This window comes from Mustela nivalis (assembly GCF_964662115.1).
Source record: "Mustela nivalis genome assembly, chromosome: 12".
Classification (NCBI taxonomy): domain Eukaryota; kingdom Metazoa; phylum Chordata; class Mammalia; order Carnivora; family Mustelidae; genus Mustela; species Mustela nivalis.
In genome coordinates, this window is record NC_139031.1 from 31,623,891 (window position 1) to 31,640,638 (window position 16,748).

At 44.6% G+C, this 16,748-nt stretch overlaps 1 protein-coding gene across 13 annotated transcripts in view; it reads right to left on the reverse strand.

Moving 5' to 3' along the window:
- Positions 1-2,016: 2,016 nt before the first annotated feature.
- The window catches only part of ST7 (suppression of tumorigenicity 7), a 237,698-nt gene continuing 222,966 nt past the window's right edge, over positions 2,017-16,748 (reverse strand). For 8 of the 13 annotated variants that reach the window (XM_082692448.1, XM_082692454.1, XM_082692450.1 and 5 more), the window contains 3 exons: positions 13,189-13,281; positions 10,406-10,545; positions 8,511-9,567 (listed from right to left, as the gene is read on the reverse strand). In XM_082692448.1, the coding sequence (XP_082548574.1) occupies positions 9,448-9,567; positions 10,406-10,545; positions 13,189-13,281 (353 nt within the window). In that variant the 3' untranslated portion in view covers positions 8,511-9,447. Of the gene's footprint in view, positions 2,363-8,510; positions 9,568-10,405; positions 10,546-13,188; positions 13,282-16,748 lie in introns of those variants that run through there. The other 5 variants (XM_082692453.1, XM_082692455.1, XM_082692452.1 and 2 more) reach the window with 1 other exon arrangement.

The following is a 16,748-nucleotide window of genomic DNA, read 5'->3' on the forward strand; positions in this document are numbered from 1 at the left end:
CGTGGAGAAAAGGGAGCAACTGGGGTCACCGCCTGTCTGAAGAGTGACTCTTAGGCTGGCAGAAGGTTAGAGAAGCCTCCTTCCTCCTCATCTGATTAATTCCTCTCATGGACCATGGATGGACTCATTTCCTTCCGCAGTCTCTATTATCCCTGTGTCTTCATTCTGTCCCCATCTTCTCTCCTTTACCTTTCCCACTCACTCCCTTTCCCCACCCCAAGTCTAACTTTTGCCTCCCCTTTCTAAGAAACTGCTTCAAATTCACATGAGGCCATTTCCATTTGGAATAGCCTACAGGCTCTCGAAACTTTCACTTAAAGCTTAGTGAAGTCTAAAGTCCCAACACAGATCGAAATCTCTTTGGACTTTGGTTTTCCTGCCTATTAAATCAAATAATTATATTAGATAATTACTATATTTTCTTCCAGCACAAATTTACAATTCTAAGCCTTCCTTGGTCCTTCTCTGCTGGAAGCAACCCCTTTCCTCTAACCGTGAACCAAGTTTTATTTGTGCCCATCATGAATCATATCATTTGTTCAACAGATCATTTGAACATCCACTTCAGGTCAAGATTTCTGTTGGGGGAAGAAGCAAAGAGGCAAACAAAGCAGACACAGTCCCTGCTCCCAAGAACAGCACTACTGGTGTGGAACCTCTTCCGAGATAATTTCCTCAGAGCAGGAGCCAGCTGCATCTCCCCATCAGGCCTTTGCACAAATACAGTGGAAAGAAACACTTGCCGAGCATCCGGGTGGCTCAGTGGGTTAAGCATCTGCCTTTGGATCCTGTCAAGATCTCAGGGTTTGGGGATCGAGTCCTGCATTGGGCTCCCTACTACTCCCTCTGCCTTTGCCTCTCTCTCTATGAATAAATAAATACAATCTTTAAAGAAAAGAAAAGCTTGCCAAAAGAATAAGAGGCCCTTGTGCACCTAAACATTCCCTGCCCACTTACTTTGCTCTTGGATGAAGGACGGGTGCCGGCAGGAAGTCCCACTGGGAAGGAGGTGTGGTGCTGGTGCTTCCCCACACGCTGCCTATCTTAACACTCATGGGAAAAGTTTCAGGATTCTAAATAAAATGGAAAACAAACTGTAAAGGAGTCCCCTTTTTAAGCAATGAATTGAGATTTTAAATAGAGCTACTTTTCACTTCAGATAGAGGATTCAACATTATTTATTTTTCTTCTTTTGCTTAAGTAAAGCCAGATGGTCGGCAGGTGTGAATCGTAGACTTTCAAAGGTGGTAAGGACAAATGACCATTCTGGTTCAGATCATGAAAATACTTAAAGAACACTTACTTACATTTAAGCATCAGGATATAATAATGACTTTTTTAAAAGTATCCCGGGGCACCTGGGTGGTTCAGTGGTTTAAGCCTCTGCCTTCAGCTCAGGTCATGATCTCAGGGTCCTGAGCCCCACATCGGGCTCTCTGCTCAGCAGGGAGCCTGCTTCCCCCTCTCTCTCTGCCTGCCTCTCTGCCTTCTTGTGATCTCTCTCTGTCTATCAAATAAATAAATAAAAATCTTTAAAAAAAATAAATCAAAGTATCCCTATTAGAGAACATTTTAAAAATGGCAATGTTGAGAAGTGGTCAGGTTCTACAAAAGACTGTTGTGTCTGTAGGTTCTCATCAAAAGTGTTCTTCTCACAACAAGTTTTCATAAAGCAAAACCAAACTATTCAATGAGTAGAGTCTCTGAACTGGAAAAACTTCTCACAGCACATACATATTTTTTTTCATTCTTACTTTCTGTCATTCTTTGTGGAAGCTGCTTCTGTGCCTTTGGCCTAGGGGGCTGAAAAAGATGGCACTTCTGAGCCAAAGACATTCCATTTTCCAAACCACCAACTGTACAGGTTCTAAGTCCCTACTGAGATGATTTTCATTAGCAAAGAACCATTGTGGGGCAATCAGAAGAGCTGGGTCCTTAGTAAGTTAAATGTAAACCCATAGGTTTATTTGGGACACCAACACTTTTAAGGTTGGAAGACATAAGAAGACACACTGCTGCAATACACAAAAGTTTATTTTTGATTTTTTTTCTTTTCTGAAGGCAAAATATAATAGAACTTAACATCAATGAATTTTGTACAACAAAAACAGCTTTTAATATGGAACAGACAGTCCATGAACAATTTAAAATCTCGGAATGGCTTCCCTTTTTCAAAGTCATGCTTTCTTGCGGTCCACGAGGAGTTGGCACGAAGAGATGGTGGCAGCCCACTGGATGAGGTGAGTGGAAGGACGGGTGGGCTTCCCTAGATCCGTGTCAGCTGGTGCCACAGGCTGGATGGGAGGATGCTTTCCACTTTCTCCATGACAAAGTTTAAGGGGGCAAATAAAGTGCTGAGGAACTGTAAAGAAACCAGAAAGGCACCAAGTCAGGAGAGATCTCATTCAGGACTGTAAAATGAACCTCTCCAACCTACAAGTCTTGGCATTATGAAAGTCTCAAAGGCTATAATTTTATATTTATGTTATAGAAAACACAGGTTGAGGATCGCACCTACATTCCAGCCCCATCACCCGCCCCTGCTGTGAGAGATAAGGGGGAGTGTCTGTGGACTGCCCCCTTCACTCCTGATGGCTGGTCCACCATTCCCAGGCCTTCAGATCTGTCTTCAGGATCTGCTGGCTGTGCATACAGATGACTAGTGCCATCAAGAGGGACTGACAGTTGGGTGACAAGTAGACAGAAGTAGACACGTAGACTGTGACACTTCAGACCACCTGCCTGCCTAGCTGGGTATAAAACCCACTTAAAGGGGAAATGTCAATTTTAAAAAGTCAAGTTCATTATATGGTTGTGAATTGCTTTGGGATCCTATTGTTTCCCAAACACCTCTGTCATCCATGTTCACTTCTGAACTACCTGTTTAGTGGAGTGCATCATGGGAGCCTGGGGGAGGACAGCAAACTTGCCAGTCCATGAATGACATGTCTTTGTTGAAGAAGGGCTGCTCTGAGATCATCTTTGGAATCTCTTTCATTTGGTTTCTAAACTCCTTTCTGCTTTTCATGTAGAGAAAAATGCTCATTAACTGTGCCTTTTAAGAAAGCCAAGTACCTCGCCTGAGACTCATTTAACATAATCTCAAATTTGTTCTGATTATGTCCTTGTGAAGAATTAGCTTCATTCCACAAACCACCCAGCATCTGGCAGGAGAGGTCCCCTTACAGAGCTCCGTAGGAGAGACAGGGTAGTTTCCTCTCTCTCTGTTCAGAACCAAAATATTATCTTGCTAGGGTTCAATACCCAGTTCTTACATTGTGGAGTCTCTTGTCCTAGTCCCTTGTCCTCAGCAAAACACTGTCTACACCACCAAGGATTTCCCAGAGAAGTAGAGTGTAGTATGTAAATATATATGCAGAGGGAGAAACATGGTTCTGAGGTCAAAGTAGTAGGGCATTTAATAAAGTTAAAACAGGTTCCTCCATATGCTCTATGGATTTCAGATATTCAAGGGGTATGGTAGGCAGGTTTCTCAGAATCTTTCCTTCCTTGTTGTTTTTAAGGACCAGTAGAATACTGGGGCACCTGAGTGGCTCAATCAGTTGAGCATCTGCCTCCAGCTCAGGTCATGATCCCAGGGTCAGGGGATTGAGCCCCACATTATTGGGCTCCTGTCTCCCTTTGGCCCTCCACCTGCTCGTGCATGCAAGTGCTTGATCTCTCTGTCAAATAAAAATCTTAAAAAACAAAACAAAACAGAATACTAATTGTAAGGTCTGTGACACATTATAGCTGGACCATTAAGTGTGACATTTGTGTCAAGGAAACTCAAGATAGTATAAGATTTGGAATCTTTACAAAGCATGTTGTGTCTTTTACATCAATTAAATATATTTACTCTGTAAGGCGCCTCAGTGTTGGATGAGATCTAAAGGAGTCTAGAACAAAACTCCCACCGTCAGGAAGCTCAAAGCCCAAGGGGAAGGGATAGGTGACCACTAAGACCTTCCACACAGCAAAATAATGATACCAGATAGACCATCATAGAATGGAAAATAGAAGGCCAAGGAAAGCACCAGGAGGGTTCAGAAAACGAAGAAAATCCATTCTGTTGAAAGGATTAAGAAAAACTTAAGATGAGGCAAGTGAAATAGACCACAATGGGTGGTTAGGGTATCCAAACATTCAGATGGGGTAAGGATGGTAAGGAAAGAAATATGAGCAGGTGAGCCCTCCAGGCTCACAGCTGGAACTGAAATGGGAAAGTACTGGTATGATCTGAAGGCAGTAAATAATTCAGCTTAGCTAGAATAGTTAATAGTTCAAAGGTGACCAGAGGCACTCTGGGGAGGACCCTGAAGGCCAAGTTGGGTTTGGAATTAGGAAATAGGCAGCCATGTTAGTACTTGAGCAAATGCACGGCTCTTTCATCAAGTGGGTGTTAGATATGTGGCAATTTCTGGAAACTTTCTGAAACTGCCCCTTGTTATGTGCACAGAACCACATGGGATGCTCACCTTATCACCCAGGAATGAATAACTACTGCCCAAGCTGCCTATGAGAGAGTTTATAAAATCCTAGTTATGAGAAGATTGTTTACTTGTTTAATAAAATCCTAGTTATGAGGGGCGCCTGGGTGGCTCAGTTGTTAAATGTCTGCCTTTGGCTCAGGTCATGATCCCGGGTCCTGGGATCCAGCCCTGCATCAGACTCCCTGTTCAGTGGAAAGCCTGGTTCTCCCTCTCCCACTCTCCCTGCTTATGTTCCCTCTCTCACTCTCTGTCAAATAAATAAATAAAGACTGTAAAAAGTAAAATAATAAAAATAATAAAAAATAATAAAATCCTAGTTATGAGATTTTGTTTGTTTGTAATTCAGAGACCACTAAGGCTCCATAAAACACAGCATTTGGCTATAATACTCATTCTATAAAGAGGAGCTCAGTGCTATGGTATTCTGGATAAATCAGAGATTCAGACGGGTTGACAGATGGGGCTCATTAAACAAGGTGGTATTGCTGGTGAAGTTATTATATCCTAAAGACGTGACCTGAAACAGCTTTGGCACCACTAAAGTTGTGAAAGAGCAGGTAAGGAACTCCTGAAGTACTAGCCTGATCCACTGCACTTAGAGGAAAGGCATCGCTTCAAGTCTGTATTCTGGGCAATTTCACTCACTACACGTGGGGACATCAGGGAGCCTCAGCTTGAGAAGCAGAATGAATGGGGAGGTCCTTACAAAGTTGGCTCAAAATAAGGCCCGTTTGCTTGTTTGGGGCACTGATCTGACTTGCATAAAAATAACAAAAACAAGGTCTCTGAAAATCAAGAGGGGAGTCTCCAGCCCTGTTTGATGTCTGCAGTTGTCCCCCATCCCATACTGTCCCACAAGTCACAGAGGGCCTTGACTGCTTGGACTTCATGCCCTTCTCAAAAAGGTTCCACAAGAGAAGGAAGTCCCTGACACCTCCTGTACATGCGACGATGTATGGTTTGCCCTCACATCTAGAATGTTCTGTCCTTGGGAGTATTGAGGAAAGAATCCCCAGAAACTTTCCCTAAAGTCCTAATTCTCTCTTTCACCCGACCTGAGATGTGTGCCTTTTATTAGTCAGCTACCTTCCTCCTCGGCGCCTTTCTCCGCACCTTCTTCCTCATCCCTCACCCACAGGGAAGAAGCAGACAATGCCATGAGACATCTGAAGCTGATAAGCCCCCTCATTCAGTAACCAGATAAAGGTTAGTGGCTTTCACCAGGAGGGATTTAAAAAAAAAAGTTTGGTGGAACACGCCTTGAATAGGATATTCATTTATGCTTCTTTACGTGTTTAAAAATCAGTCAAAACTTTTTGGCCAGAGACTCAACCAATGCACAGAGAAACAGCAGTTTCATTTTCAGACTTGGGAAATTTATTGCCTGAAAAGTGAAGTCTGAATGAGCAACCCCAGGCAGCCCGGGAACAGCTCATCTATCTCAATGTCCATAACTTCTGTCAAGAGGGCAGAGACATACGGTCCAAGATGCACCGTGATTCAATCAGTGTCTTAGGGTGAGAAAAAGCAACTAGACTAATAAAATAGAGAGAGTGACACTTCAATCACCTGGTCCTCCTTTTCCTAAAACACCATTATTTAGAAGAAGGTCAGGGCTCCCAACATGCTTCATTAACATTCAAAATGCCTCTGCTTATCTGAATAAGTTCCAGGTGCCCTATTGCAATCAGACAATTGACATTTCACTGTAATCAATATCAGACTTCAAAGAGGTCAAGGCCTATAAGTGAAGATGAGAGTCAGAAGTCAGGGGCTCAGTCTCCGTGAAGGAGAGAGATCGGAGGAGGAAAGACAGAGCCCTTCAAAGCCGACGGGGTCAGAATGCTGACCTTCCCACATTCTGTGAGGGGCTGGGTTTGGAACGATAACTTCTTTATATGAGCAACCTTATCTTGGTAACCGAACATTCTAGGAAGAGTTAGTCTTAAGCCATTGAGGTAGATTAGATTAGTGAGGGGAAAGCCAGTTGAAGCTGCTCATTTTACTAGTTCCTAATGGCTCCCGGTTGGCTGTGGGCTTCCTTAAGGCTGCAGATCAACATATAAGCACACTGGAGAGTTCCCCAGCTGCCTGCGGCCTGGGGGGCGGCCTTGCAATCTCTCTGCATCTCCGACATGTCATTATCCCAGGGCCATTATCTCCCAGAGGCCTGAGAAAGTCATTTTCACACGCTGCAGATGGCTTCAGGCAGCCTGTCGGGTGGCGGTGATGACCTGCAGGGGCTTCTTGGAAGGCCTGCCGCAGTGACGGGGTGAAAACTTGGGGAAGACGCTGGGGACAGGGTGGGCAGGAGAGGGATGGGGCCTGTCTCCTCCAGGCCATCCATCTTCCCTCCCTGCGAAGGCTCTTGAGACATTTCGAAAACTGCTACACCTTTAGGAAGGGCAAGATGAATGTGATCTTCCAGACAGAGGTTTGAAAACCAATTCATCTCTACTCTATTTGGCGATGACGAGTGGCTGACCGAACAACCACACCCTGGCAGAGCATAAGCTGTGAGGGGCCCTAAGAGAGATCAGTATCTTGTTCAATCAGCTGATCTAGACTCAGAACCAAAGCTTTGGAAACAGTAAGTGATCCATAATGAACACATCTCTCTGAAATTCTGGAGGCATTGGAGCCTTCTCTAGAGAAGACCCAATCGGGCAATTCATCCTTCCATTCCTGGTGGTGGTCTCGGCTCCGGCAGCCCCGAATCGCCTAAACACTCAGAAGTCCAGGCGGCACCCCAGGCCACTGAAGTCAGCAGCCCTGCAGGGGCAAGGCAGGTAGTCACAAGTCACTCAGAAGCCCCCTAGACGCTTGCACAGTGCAGCCCGGGGAAACCTCTGACGGCTGGAAAGCGATCACGTCAGAAGCTCTGGCCGTGCACCACATCCTGGCAAGTGGCTGTTCAAATGCTCAGCTTGCTCCAGACCAGTGTTCTCAGCAGCAAAGCCAGCCCTCAACCCCCAGCCTCAGAACTTGCTGGAATCCTTGATAGAAAAACAGACTTGTGGGGCACCTGGGTGGCTCATTGGATTAAATATTCTGCCTTCAGCTCAGGTCATGATCCCAGGGTCCTGGGATCAAGCCCAGCATTGGACTCTCTGCTCAGTGGGGAGCCTGCTTCTCTCTCTCTCTCTCTCTCTGCCTGCCTCTCTGCCTACCTGTGATCTCTGTCTGTCAAATAAATAAATAAAATCTTAAAAAAAAAAAAAAGAAAGAAACACAGACTTGTGGGTGCTAACACTTCAAGATTCTGAATTTCTGGGGGTGGGGCCAAATGAATGTGGGGCCAAAACTCCCACAAAGTGCTATTTGCTTGTTTAATGCAAAGTACTGGGAAAAATGACGTATTTGGACCAAAAAAATGCTTTAAAAAATGTTTGAGAGGAACATTGAAAGGAGAAGAATTGTCTAATGTTGTAAATATATTCCTGTTTTATGTTTTACTAAGTTAAACTCTAGTCTACTCAGAATTTTGGCAACTATTTTTACTCAGAGGTTGGCTCAAGGGTCTAATAATGAATAGCAGAGGTCCCTAAACTAGGGAGCATCCAGCATGGGGGATCCTGGGTTTAAAAATCATGGAATATACAGAAGACTTAAGGAAATTTGAGATGTTCTACCACTAGTCAGTTAGAGGTTGGAGGTGGCTGTGGATATACTTGCTGTCATAGGAATTTGCAAGAAGGAAGAGACTTATTGAGTATAATGTTGGAGGGCAGAACAGGAACAACAGGTGCATATAGGAGGAGGCAGATTTTATTGTGTAAAGAAGACTTCTAAGTGATCCAACAATGAAATGGGCTTTGATGTTAAGTAGGTGAGTTCCCCATCACTGAGAGTATTCAAGAAGAGTCTAGATGACCTCCATCACATTACTGTTGAAGGCAATTTGTTTAAGGTCCCTTTCAATTCTAAGAGTCCATGATCATAATTACAAAAGAAGAGGAGAAATGCTAAACTGTATCTGATTTTTACATTTGATTCTTTCTGCAGAAACCACTACCATTTATTTATTTAAGAATCATTTATTGAAAACCTACTATGTGCAAGGCACTGTGCAAAGCTTTGGGGATACAGAGATGAGGAAGACACAGCCCTGCTCTCAAGGAGCTCACATTCTAAAAGGGGGACAGACAAGTTTTCAACAATTTTAGTACAATAAATGTGATAATATAGGTATTCATGGAATACTGTGGGAGCAAAGAGGAGAGACCTCTAATTCAGCTTAGGAGAAGCTCAGAAAGAAAGCTGAGTATAAATGAATTAAGAGAAGTTAGTAGAGTGGACAAGCTGGGGTGGTGATGGGGAAGGGCATTCCATGCAGAGCAAATAGCATGTGCAAAGGCACTGGGCTGTACAAGAGCCTGTGCATCTGGGAGTGCTGAGTAATTCACTACGGACTACAAGAGTCTGTGCAAGAGTTGGGAGAGATGAGGCTGAAGAGGCAAGCAAGGCTAGATCATAAAGGACCTTGCATACCATGCTAAAGAGCTGAGGCTTTATCCTGAAATCGGTGGGAAACCTCTGGAGAAATTCAAGCAGGGAAGCGCCATGCTCAGACTTGCAATTTGGGAGGATCATTCTTATGTCAGTGTGAGAAAAGGCCTGGCAAGGGATGAACCTGGAAGCCAGGAGACCAGTTAAGACTCTTGCAGAGGAGTACAAGCAAGAAAAACAAGACCTAAACTAAGAGAGAGGGGCCACGGGGAGAGAAAGAGGGGAAGAAGAGGCGAATGACATTTACTGAATGCCCAGTGGCTTAGGAGGTTAGACGCGACGCGCTGTGGAGGCCGAGACAGGTGGGGTGTGGGCAGTGAGGGAGAGGAGCTCGGGAGGGCTGCTCCGCTTCTGGCTTGAGTAACCGTATGGATGGCAGTGCCATGGCAGAGGTCAGGAATACAGGAGGGGTGCTTTGGGTGGTGGGGGAAGGAGGGTGATGAGTTCAGTTTTGGAAATGTTGAGATTGAGGTGCCGGTGGGATTTCCAGTTCATCTTCAACACGCATGAAAATACTCTGGCAATTCCAGTCCCTGAGCTCTGCCGAGCAGAAAATGTCAATCATCTGGAAAGGGATTAAATCAACCCAGCCAAGTTAGAAATCATCCTTTCTGACTCCACTCGCCTTGAAATCAGAATGGCGTTCCATGGAGACAACTCTCTTTTCCTTGTTCCTTCTATTTGAAACTCATCTGGGGCAAAATCAGTAGTTAGCCTCTTTGCGTGTGCAGGTAAAACAGTCGGTTTTCAACAAGGAAACTGGTTCTGCTTGTCTCTTGTCAATGCAGACCGTTTTTCTTATCAAAGCTCCTCTCCTCTACCCTCCTTAAAGGCTCTCATTGGATTTCCATATTCTAAATGTCAGGTCTGTATACTTCTTCATGTAAGTTCTTAATATATTTCTTAACTACAAGCCCTTCATACACTCTTAGTTCATTCCCCAAACAAGCCAAAGTTTGAAGCCATTAAAATACTTTTTATTTAAATCTTTGAAAATGTAAATCTCACCTTTATTAAAGGAAAAGACCCACAATATCTAAAAATTAGAAATAATGTTATTCAACTTACAGAAGACAGAATAACTTCCCACACATTTTTCACGTGCTAGGATTCCCATAATTATGAAATGTAATCCTTTTAGACTTCATGCTTTTTTGAATTCTGGGATTTTTGTGTGTGGTGTGTGTGTATGAAATGCAGCAAGGCATGCATTAACAAAAAACCTACACTTTTTCATTGGCCTTCAACTTTCTGATTCCACCAACGAAAATGAAAATTAAACAGTGAGCAAATGATCAATACAGGCATATCCTTTCCTACAGGACGCTGCTTCGTTCCTCTCACGCTCTTTCCCTTGGCTTCCCTTGCCCCTGGCCTCAGGCTCCCTCTTGGCAAATACTCACAGCTTTTGCGAAGACCCCCATAAGCTCCGGGAACTGGTGTGTCAGGAGGGCCAGCATGGCTGTGAAGGAACACAGTCCGGCAGTGAAGAGAATGAAGAAGGGAAGCTCCTTCTTCGGGTAAACTGAGACTTCATGGAAAGCTGTGGAAAGGATCCAGGAGGAAGAATGAGTGCCCGAGTGAAACGCCTTCTCGGGGCATTTCTGTCTGTGGGATGGACTCTTCAGAGCTGTGGCTAAAGCCTCTCAGAAACGCCAAGGCTGAGGCACCTGAAAGAACCAGTGCCACCCTCTGGGCCGGCCTCTGGCATGCCTCTCGGCTTCTCCCGAGGTCCTGGTGACAGGGCCCATCGGAGGACATTACGCATTTGTGGGGGAAAAGGAATACCATCTCTGCCTAATACATAGTCCTGCTTTCTCAAAAGAAAACACAAATAGAACAAAAACCTTATTCCTATTATAAAATACATGTTCATCGGACAAAACCCGATAAATCCAGAATTAAATATACTGGGGGAAAAAAGTCTCTAGATTTTGACCTTCCTGTAATTTTTTAAATCATTATCATGAGGCCACATTCATTTATCTTGTATTTTTTCCTGGCCCACTCTGAGTATGTTGGCGGAGGGAGCCACCCTGACAGACATTCAGCAAGGACCTCACACGCTGGCCAAGTCAATCTGCAAAGGCTGGAGATCAAGGCCGTGGGCGCTACCTGACACCACTGTAGGAGACTCCTGATGATAAATATACTTCCCCCATCAGCAAAAAGTAAATAACTGGTGCCCTTTAGAGCACCTTTTATAACTTTAATGTTTCCAGTGTTGGGTTTGGGGAAACCAAAAAGCAGGTGGAACCAAAGCCCAGAGAGAGGACTCCCTGCTTCCTGCTCACTGGACGGCTGGAGCCCCCTGGGCAGTGCGGTGCTTATCGGGGGAGCTGGGGCTGGCCCACGCAGAGAAACCGGCCCCAGCGGCCACCCGGGCTGTGAAACTGCCTGGGAGCAGTGCTCCCTCTTGAACCAAAAGGATCCAAGTACTACATTTTCTTCAGGAAATCCAAGCTCTAAAGGCCTTTCCTCGACCGTTCAGCTCCCATTACTTACAGCCCTAAACAAAAATCCACTGGGCCTGAGACAGGGCGGGGAGGGAGCCGGGAGGGACCAAGCAGAGACAAGCTTGCACACTTAAATCCCAGCGGCTACCTGCTGGGATTCAAAGGAGGGGCAGAAGCACACTGGGGCCCTAATGTCCAACAAGGGGACTCTGACTGTACCAAATGTGGAGTGCATTCCAAACAGGGGGCCCTCTTTGTATCCACACTATCCTGGCTGTCAATGCCCAACCCCCGAAAGATTGTGAGGGAAGATCAGATTTTGGACCACTGCATTCAATTAAGTAAATGAGAGTCATAATTTTCAATTTCAGCTTTACAGAGATTATTCCTATAAAGTTTCTTTTGAGAGCTGTAATCTTGTTCTAATAGTCAATCTATCCCCATGGAAACTTAATGGGACTCAATTAAAACATCTTAAAACAGTGCTTTTCAGAAAACGGTCTTTCTTACCAGAAACAGAAAGTTTAACAAGGATCTCCCTGAAGGGGGAGTCCAAAGGTAAAGTGTGGGTCCATACCAAGAATTTCTGAAATCAAATCTAATGTAGTGTGAGGCACCAGACCCTTTTTCACAATAAAACCCGGGCAAGGAACAACACATCACTGAGCTCTCCCAGATCCCTAGGTAACAAATGGGAGATAGACTCCTGCTGCTTCAGTCCGAGACAGTAATTCCTGCTGCACCCAGACCCACCATGCAGGAGATTTGGATGGGCTCAGTAACGCTGTGCACCCAGGGCTCCAGACTTACCCTATTCCCTGGGGCTAGGAGAGAGGATTTAAGGGGGCCTGTCAAAGGGAGGCGGTGGCAGGAGAGAGGACAAGGAAGAGAGAGCAGCCCAAATTTGGAGCTTATTATCTGAGGGAGAAAAATATGTCCTAAGTAGGGGCCATATGAGGAGCGTGGACAAGATCCCTGCACACAGTATGGTTTGATAAATCTATTCAGCAGGACTTATCAAAACAAAGTTGTATTACAGTAAACCGAATCATGCTTTCCACACGCGGCATGGGCCACCAGACTGCTAGCTCAGAAGGTTCTCGAAGGCAGGGGCCCCTCGTGCTGCTGCATACAGCGCCGAGGCCACAACTATGCTCTGCACGTGCCACACCGGCTCAAGACATGCAACCATGAGACGCTCCCAGGGAATCCCTGTGGCCCAGAGCACTGCATCATCACGGAGATCACGCCCGCCCGGCCCCACAGCTCTGCCTCTGGCAATGAAGTCAGCGTCCTGCTGCTGCCCTCCCATCCGGGACTCATCTGCAGCCCCCTCTGAAGGCAGCGCCCCCGCCGCTTCACACTCCAGTCTGTGCAGACCGCATTGGATCGGCTGCGCCATTCAGCCAGAACCCTGCACAATGGAGCAGTCCACGAACATCCACCCCAAACTAGTGGCTGCTGCACTCGGGCCAACCAGCACACGATGCCTCCGCATATAAATGTCAGGGCTCCAGGGTCTTTCCCTTTGATGACTCTGCGGAGACGTGGAGCAGCAGGATGGCACACCCAATCGCGTAACTCACTTTAATATGCACATGCTATCAAATAAGGGCAGGCTTTGGAAGAAGAGTCGTAAAAGACAAAGAATGCTCCAAACATTTATCATTCCCACCTCTCCCCATCCCCAGATTCAGACATGAAGAGAGGGATACAGAAGTTAGACTTACACGGAAGCAGCTCTCGGTCTGCTGTTTCTGTACAGATTGGGTACGGATAAAATAGATGCCCTTTTTCCAAGGGATAAGGGATCATCCGAAAAGCTGAAAATGAAAGACAATATGTTAGAGGGTCAATATTTGTCTCATAATGTCTCAATTCCAAAAAGGGGCTTTAGAGCATTTTTATAATGGTAAACACTTCTACAAGAGAATCCCAGCAAGGATGCGAGACTTACCCAAACTGTGAGTTATGTGCCAGATAAACTGTCAGAGACACATTATGATGTATGACTCATGCATTAATCTCACACTATATATTCTGGGCAAAACTCACAAAACTGGGTGGGGAGGGGGTGCAGAGGAATAGGGAAGCCATCGGTTCAATGCCCAGGATTTCCTCATCCATGAAGTATTATTACAATGTCACGAGCACGAACTCAATATAGCTCAACTGATGTTAACAACACAAACCTGGACTGAAATGCTTCCCCAAGAAGCAAATGCGGACTGACTTGCTGAAGCCTGTTACAGATGTACAAATATGAAAGGCATTCTACCATGTCTATTTAAAAAAAATAAGTCTAGGTGGATGAGAATTCCAACCAAGATGGACAAAAACAAAATAAAACAAAATCTAAAAATGCATGACTCGGGAGGTATTTCTAAACTTTATGTGAAACTTTTCAATCTTTAATATCACGTGGGGGAAGAAATGGATCCAGAGAAGTTGATTATCTGCAAGTTGATGATGTCAGACCAACTAAATTCTGCTTTTGTGGCTTCAAACAATGTTAGGTGTCACGCTGAATTATGGTTTTCCAATCAATCCATCCCTCTGCGTTATCACGTGTGTTACTCCCCGTTATGATGTGAGGAGCGTGTTAGTCTCACTGTTGCTCTGAACGCAGTGTTCACAGTAATTTTCCTTCGACAGATGTCCTGTAACTACAGCATGCTGTAGATAGAAAATAGAAAAACCGCACCCTACACTGGCAAAGTCAGGTAACAATCCTTGCCTTGGTGTGTGTGTCAAAGGGGGGGGGGCACACAACAATCTCTTCAGTCTTAAATGCTGTATTTCAAGGAATCAGAGCTACATCCTCAGCTGGATAATCACCCGCGCCTTCTCAAAATGCCGTCAATGTACACATTTATCTTCTGCATACTTATTTCAAACAGGAATCAGAAACAAAGAATGTTCTCCCTCACAAGAAATGACAAGGTTCCATTGTAACCAGCATCAGTGCACATATGGTATTTATTCTGGTGTCTGAATATTATTTAAAAGTAAAAACATTATGTATGTGATTCCAGCATTTGGAATGCAGTCAATCCACACCACAGTGGTATCACTCTGAGGTTACAGCACATTGCCATGGAGAATATAAATCACTATAAACGCGGGATTAGAGCAGAGCCAGTTTGCTGGCAGTTTGCTGAGGTAAAAATGTTATCAATTTTCCTCTTGTAACAGAAACCTCTTAAACAGAGATTAAAACATTAAAAACACCCTAGACTTTAACTCTTCTTAAAATGAAAGGCTCACCCTAGTTCAATCAGACTTTTCTTTCATGCAAACAAAGATGACTTTTGCCCGCTGCTACAAGAGCAAGGGGTGTTCTCAGCACAGGTTGTTAACACACAAAGATCACTGAAGGAACCAGTATCTCTGGAGAGGTTTGCAAGACAAGGGGGAAGAAATTATATAACAACCCCCCCTCCCCACAAAACCCCTTTTAGTGCCTTTATAGGATACACTAAAATCTCTTCTGGGAAGCAGTGTGTTTAAACTTAAACTGCAATATGGCAGGATTTTAATACTATTTCCCATAAACGAAGGCTGCTATGAAAGCATCCCAAAAATGTGGGAAAACCTACGTGGAAGTTTTGTTGTGTGTATGTTCCTTTTTTTTTTTTTTTTGTAACCCAGATTCTCTATGTGCAACAGGGCTGCTGTAATTAAGAATCTGTTCAGGTTCACATGATCTAAATAAACCCTCAGTTTTCAAAGTGGCTATAAATTTGAATGCTACATTTTATTCAAAATTGAAGTCAGTTTGCACTTCGGGGAGCAATTTTTTAAATGAAATATAGGAGAGCAAGATCTTGAGAGTGTTCAACCATAGAAATCAAATGCTTGGTTGGTGTCTTTTCACTCAGAAGCCAAATCTTTTTTGCAGCAGTATTTGGCACGCATACAGAATTCCATGCACCAAGTTAGTCTTTCTCTTCTAATCAGTTCTGGTCTTTTTGGAGGGGGTGGGGACAGTGATTATATACAACTTAAACACACACACACACACACACACACACACACACACACACACACACACAGTCTTCCTGCACCATCCTCCCCAGCCCCCGAAGGCAACCTCCATGACTGTAGAGATGCTTACGATCCTCTTAAAATCTCTTTCTGTGTCAGTTGTCATTTACATTGAGTTCATAAAATAAGATTAAGCTTTTTGGCTTCACTAAACAAAAGCAAATACAATTTCTGTTTGCAATTCTATCCTTTACCCACCCTGCTGCGCAGGGACCAGGGGGTGGGAGATAAGCAGTGGAGGGCTGGAGAGAGCAGGAAGAGGCACTTGCCAGCTTCACCTCCCACCTCCTGATCCCTGTCACTGAAAAGACATGCAACTGCTCCACAAGAACCTCACAGCTTTAGCTGAATGTCCAGAAATTTTGCAAGTGCAAGTAGGAACACACTGATTTGACAGTGCAAATGAGAATGGAAAAAAAGGCATCTATTTTATGAATTTTATCTATTTCATGAATGGCTACAGATCTCCTAAAAATCTTTGTCTGGAAGAACATACATTTCAGAGGAATTAAAAATATACAATGTATTTGATGAAAAAGAAAACAAAAAAGCTGGGCTGCTCCATGTGAATGCATGGGACACTAGCAGTGTTTCTGCCTTTTTCTCTGGGTGCCATCACCTCCCTTACCTTGACTTCTGTTGCGCTGGTGAGGAAGGGGCAAAATGAAACCAGGAGTCAGTTAATGACCACATGGAGCCCCGCAGTAAAGCCTGAGGCATTACACTGGCATCCTCTCTCCCTGACCAGACACATTTTCTAGGCTCCACACCTGTCAGTGCTGGGCTCCCTAGAGATCCTAAACTAACACTGGAGAAAAAGTCAAGAGAATGAAAACAGGGACAGAAGGACGGACACAGGAATAAACCAACTTCCGATTTTCCCAGCGATTTCTAATGACCTCTCAGCCTACCCACTAATAACAAGGATAGAAGATAATATCTGATATTTTGTCTATGTTGCCTTTTCAAAGTGGATCCCGGGGACCTGTGTTTAGACAGATTACTTGTAACAGCAAGAAGTGCATTTGAATCCCAGTGCCACATCATCAAACTGCGAGTGCCTTCCTCAGGCACCAGGGACAGAAGAGTGAGCTACACATTGTCCCTGTGTTGATGGGAGCTCACAGCCTATGGCAGGAAACAGATGGTCCAAGAATCCTGAAAATCTGTGTGAATGATCTCCCTGAGGTAGTGTATCTAATGGAGGAGCCGTGGAGGCGATAGCTAACAACGACCTGAACTT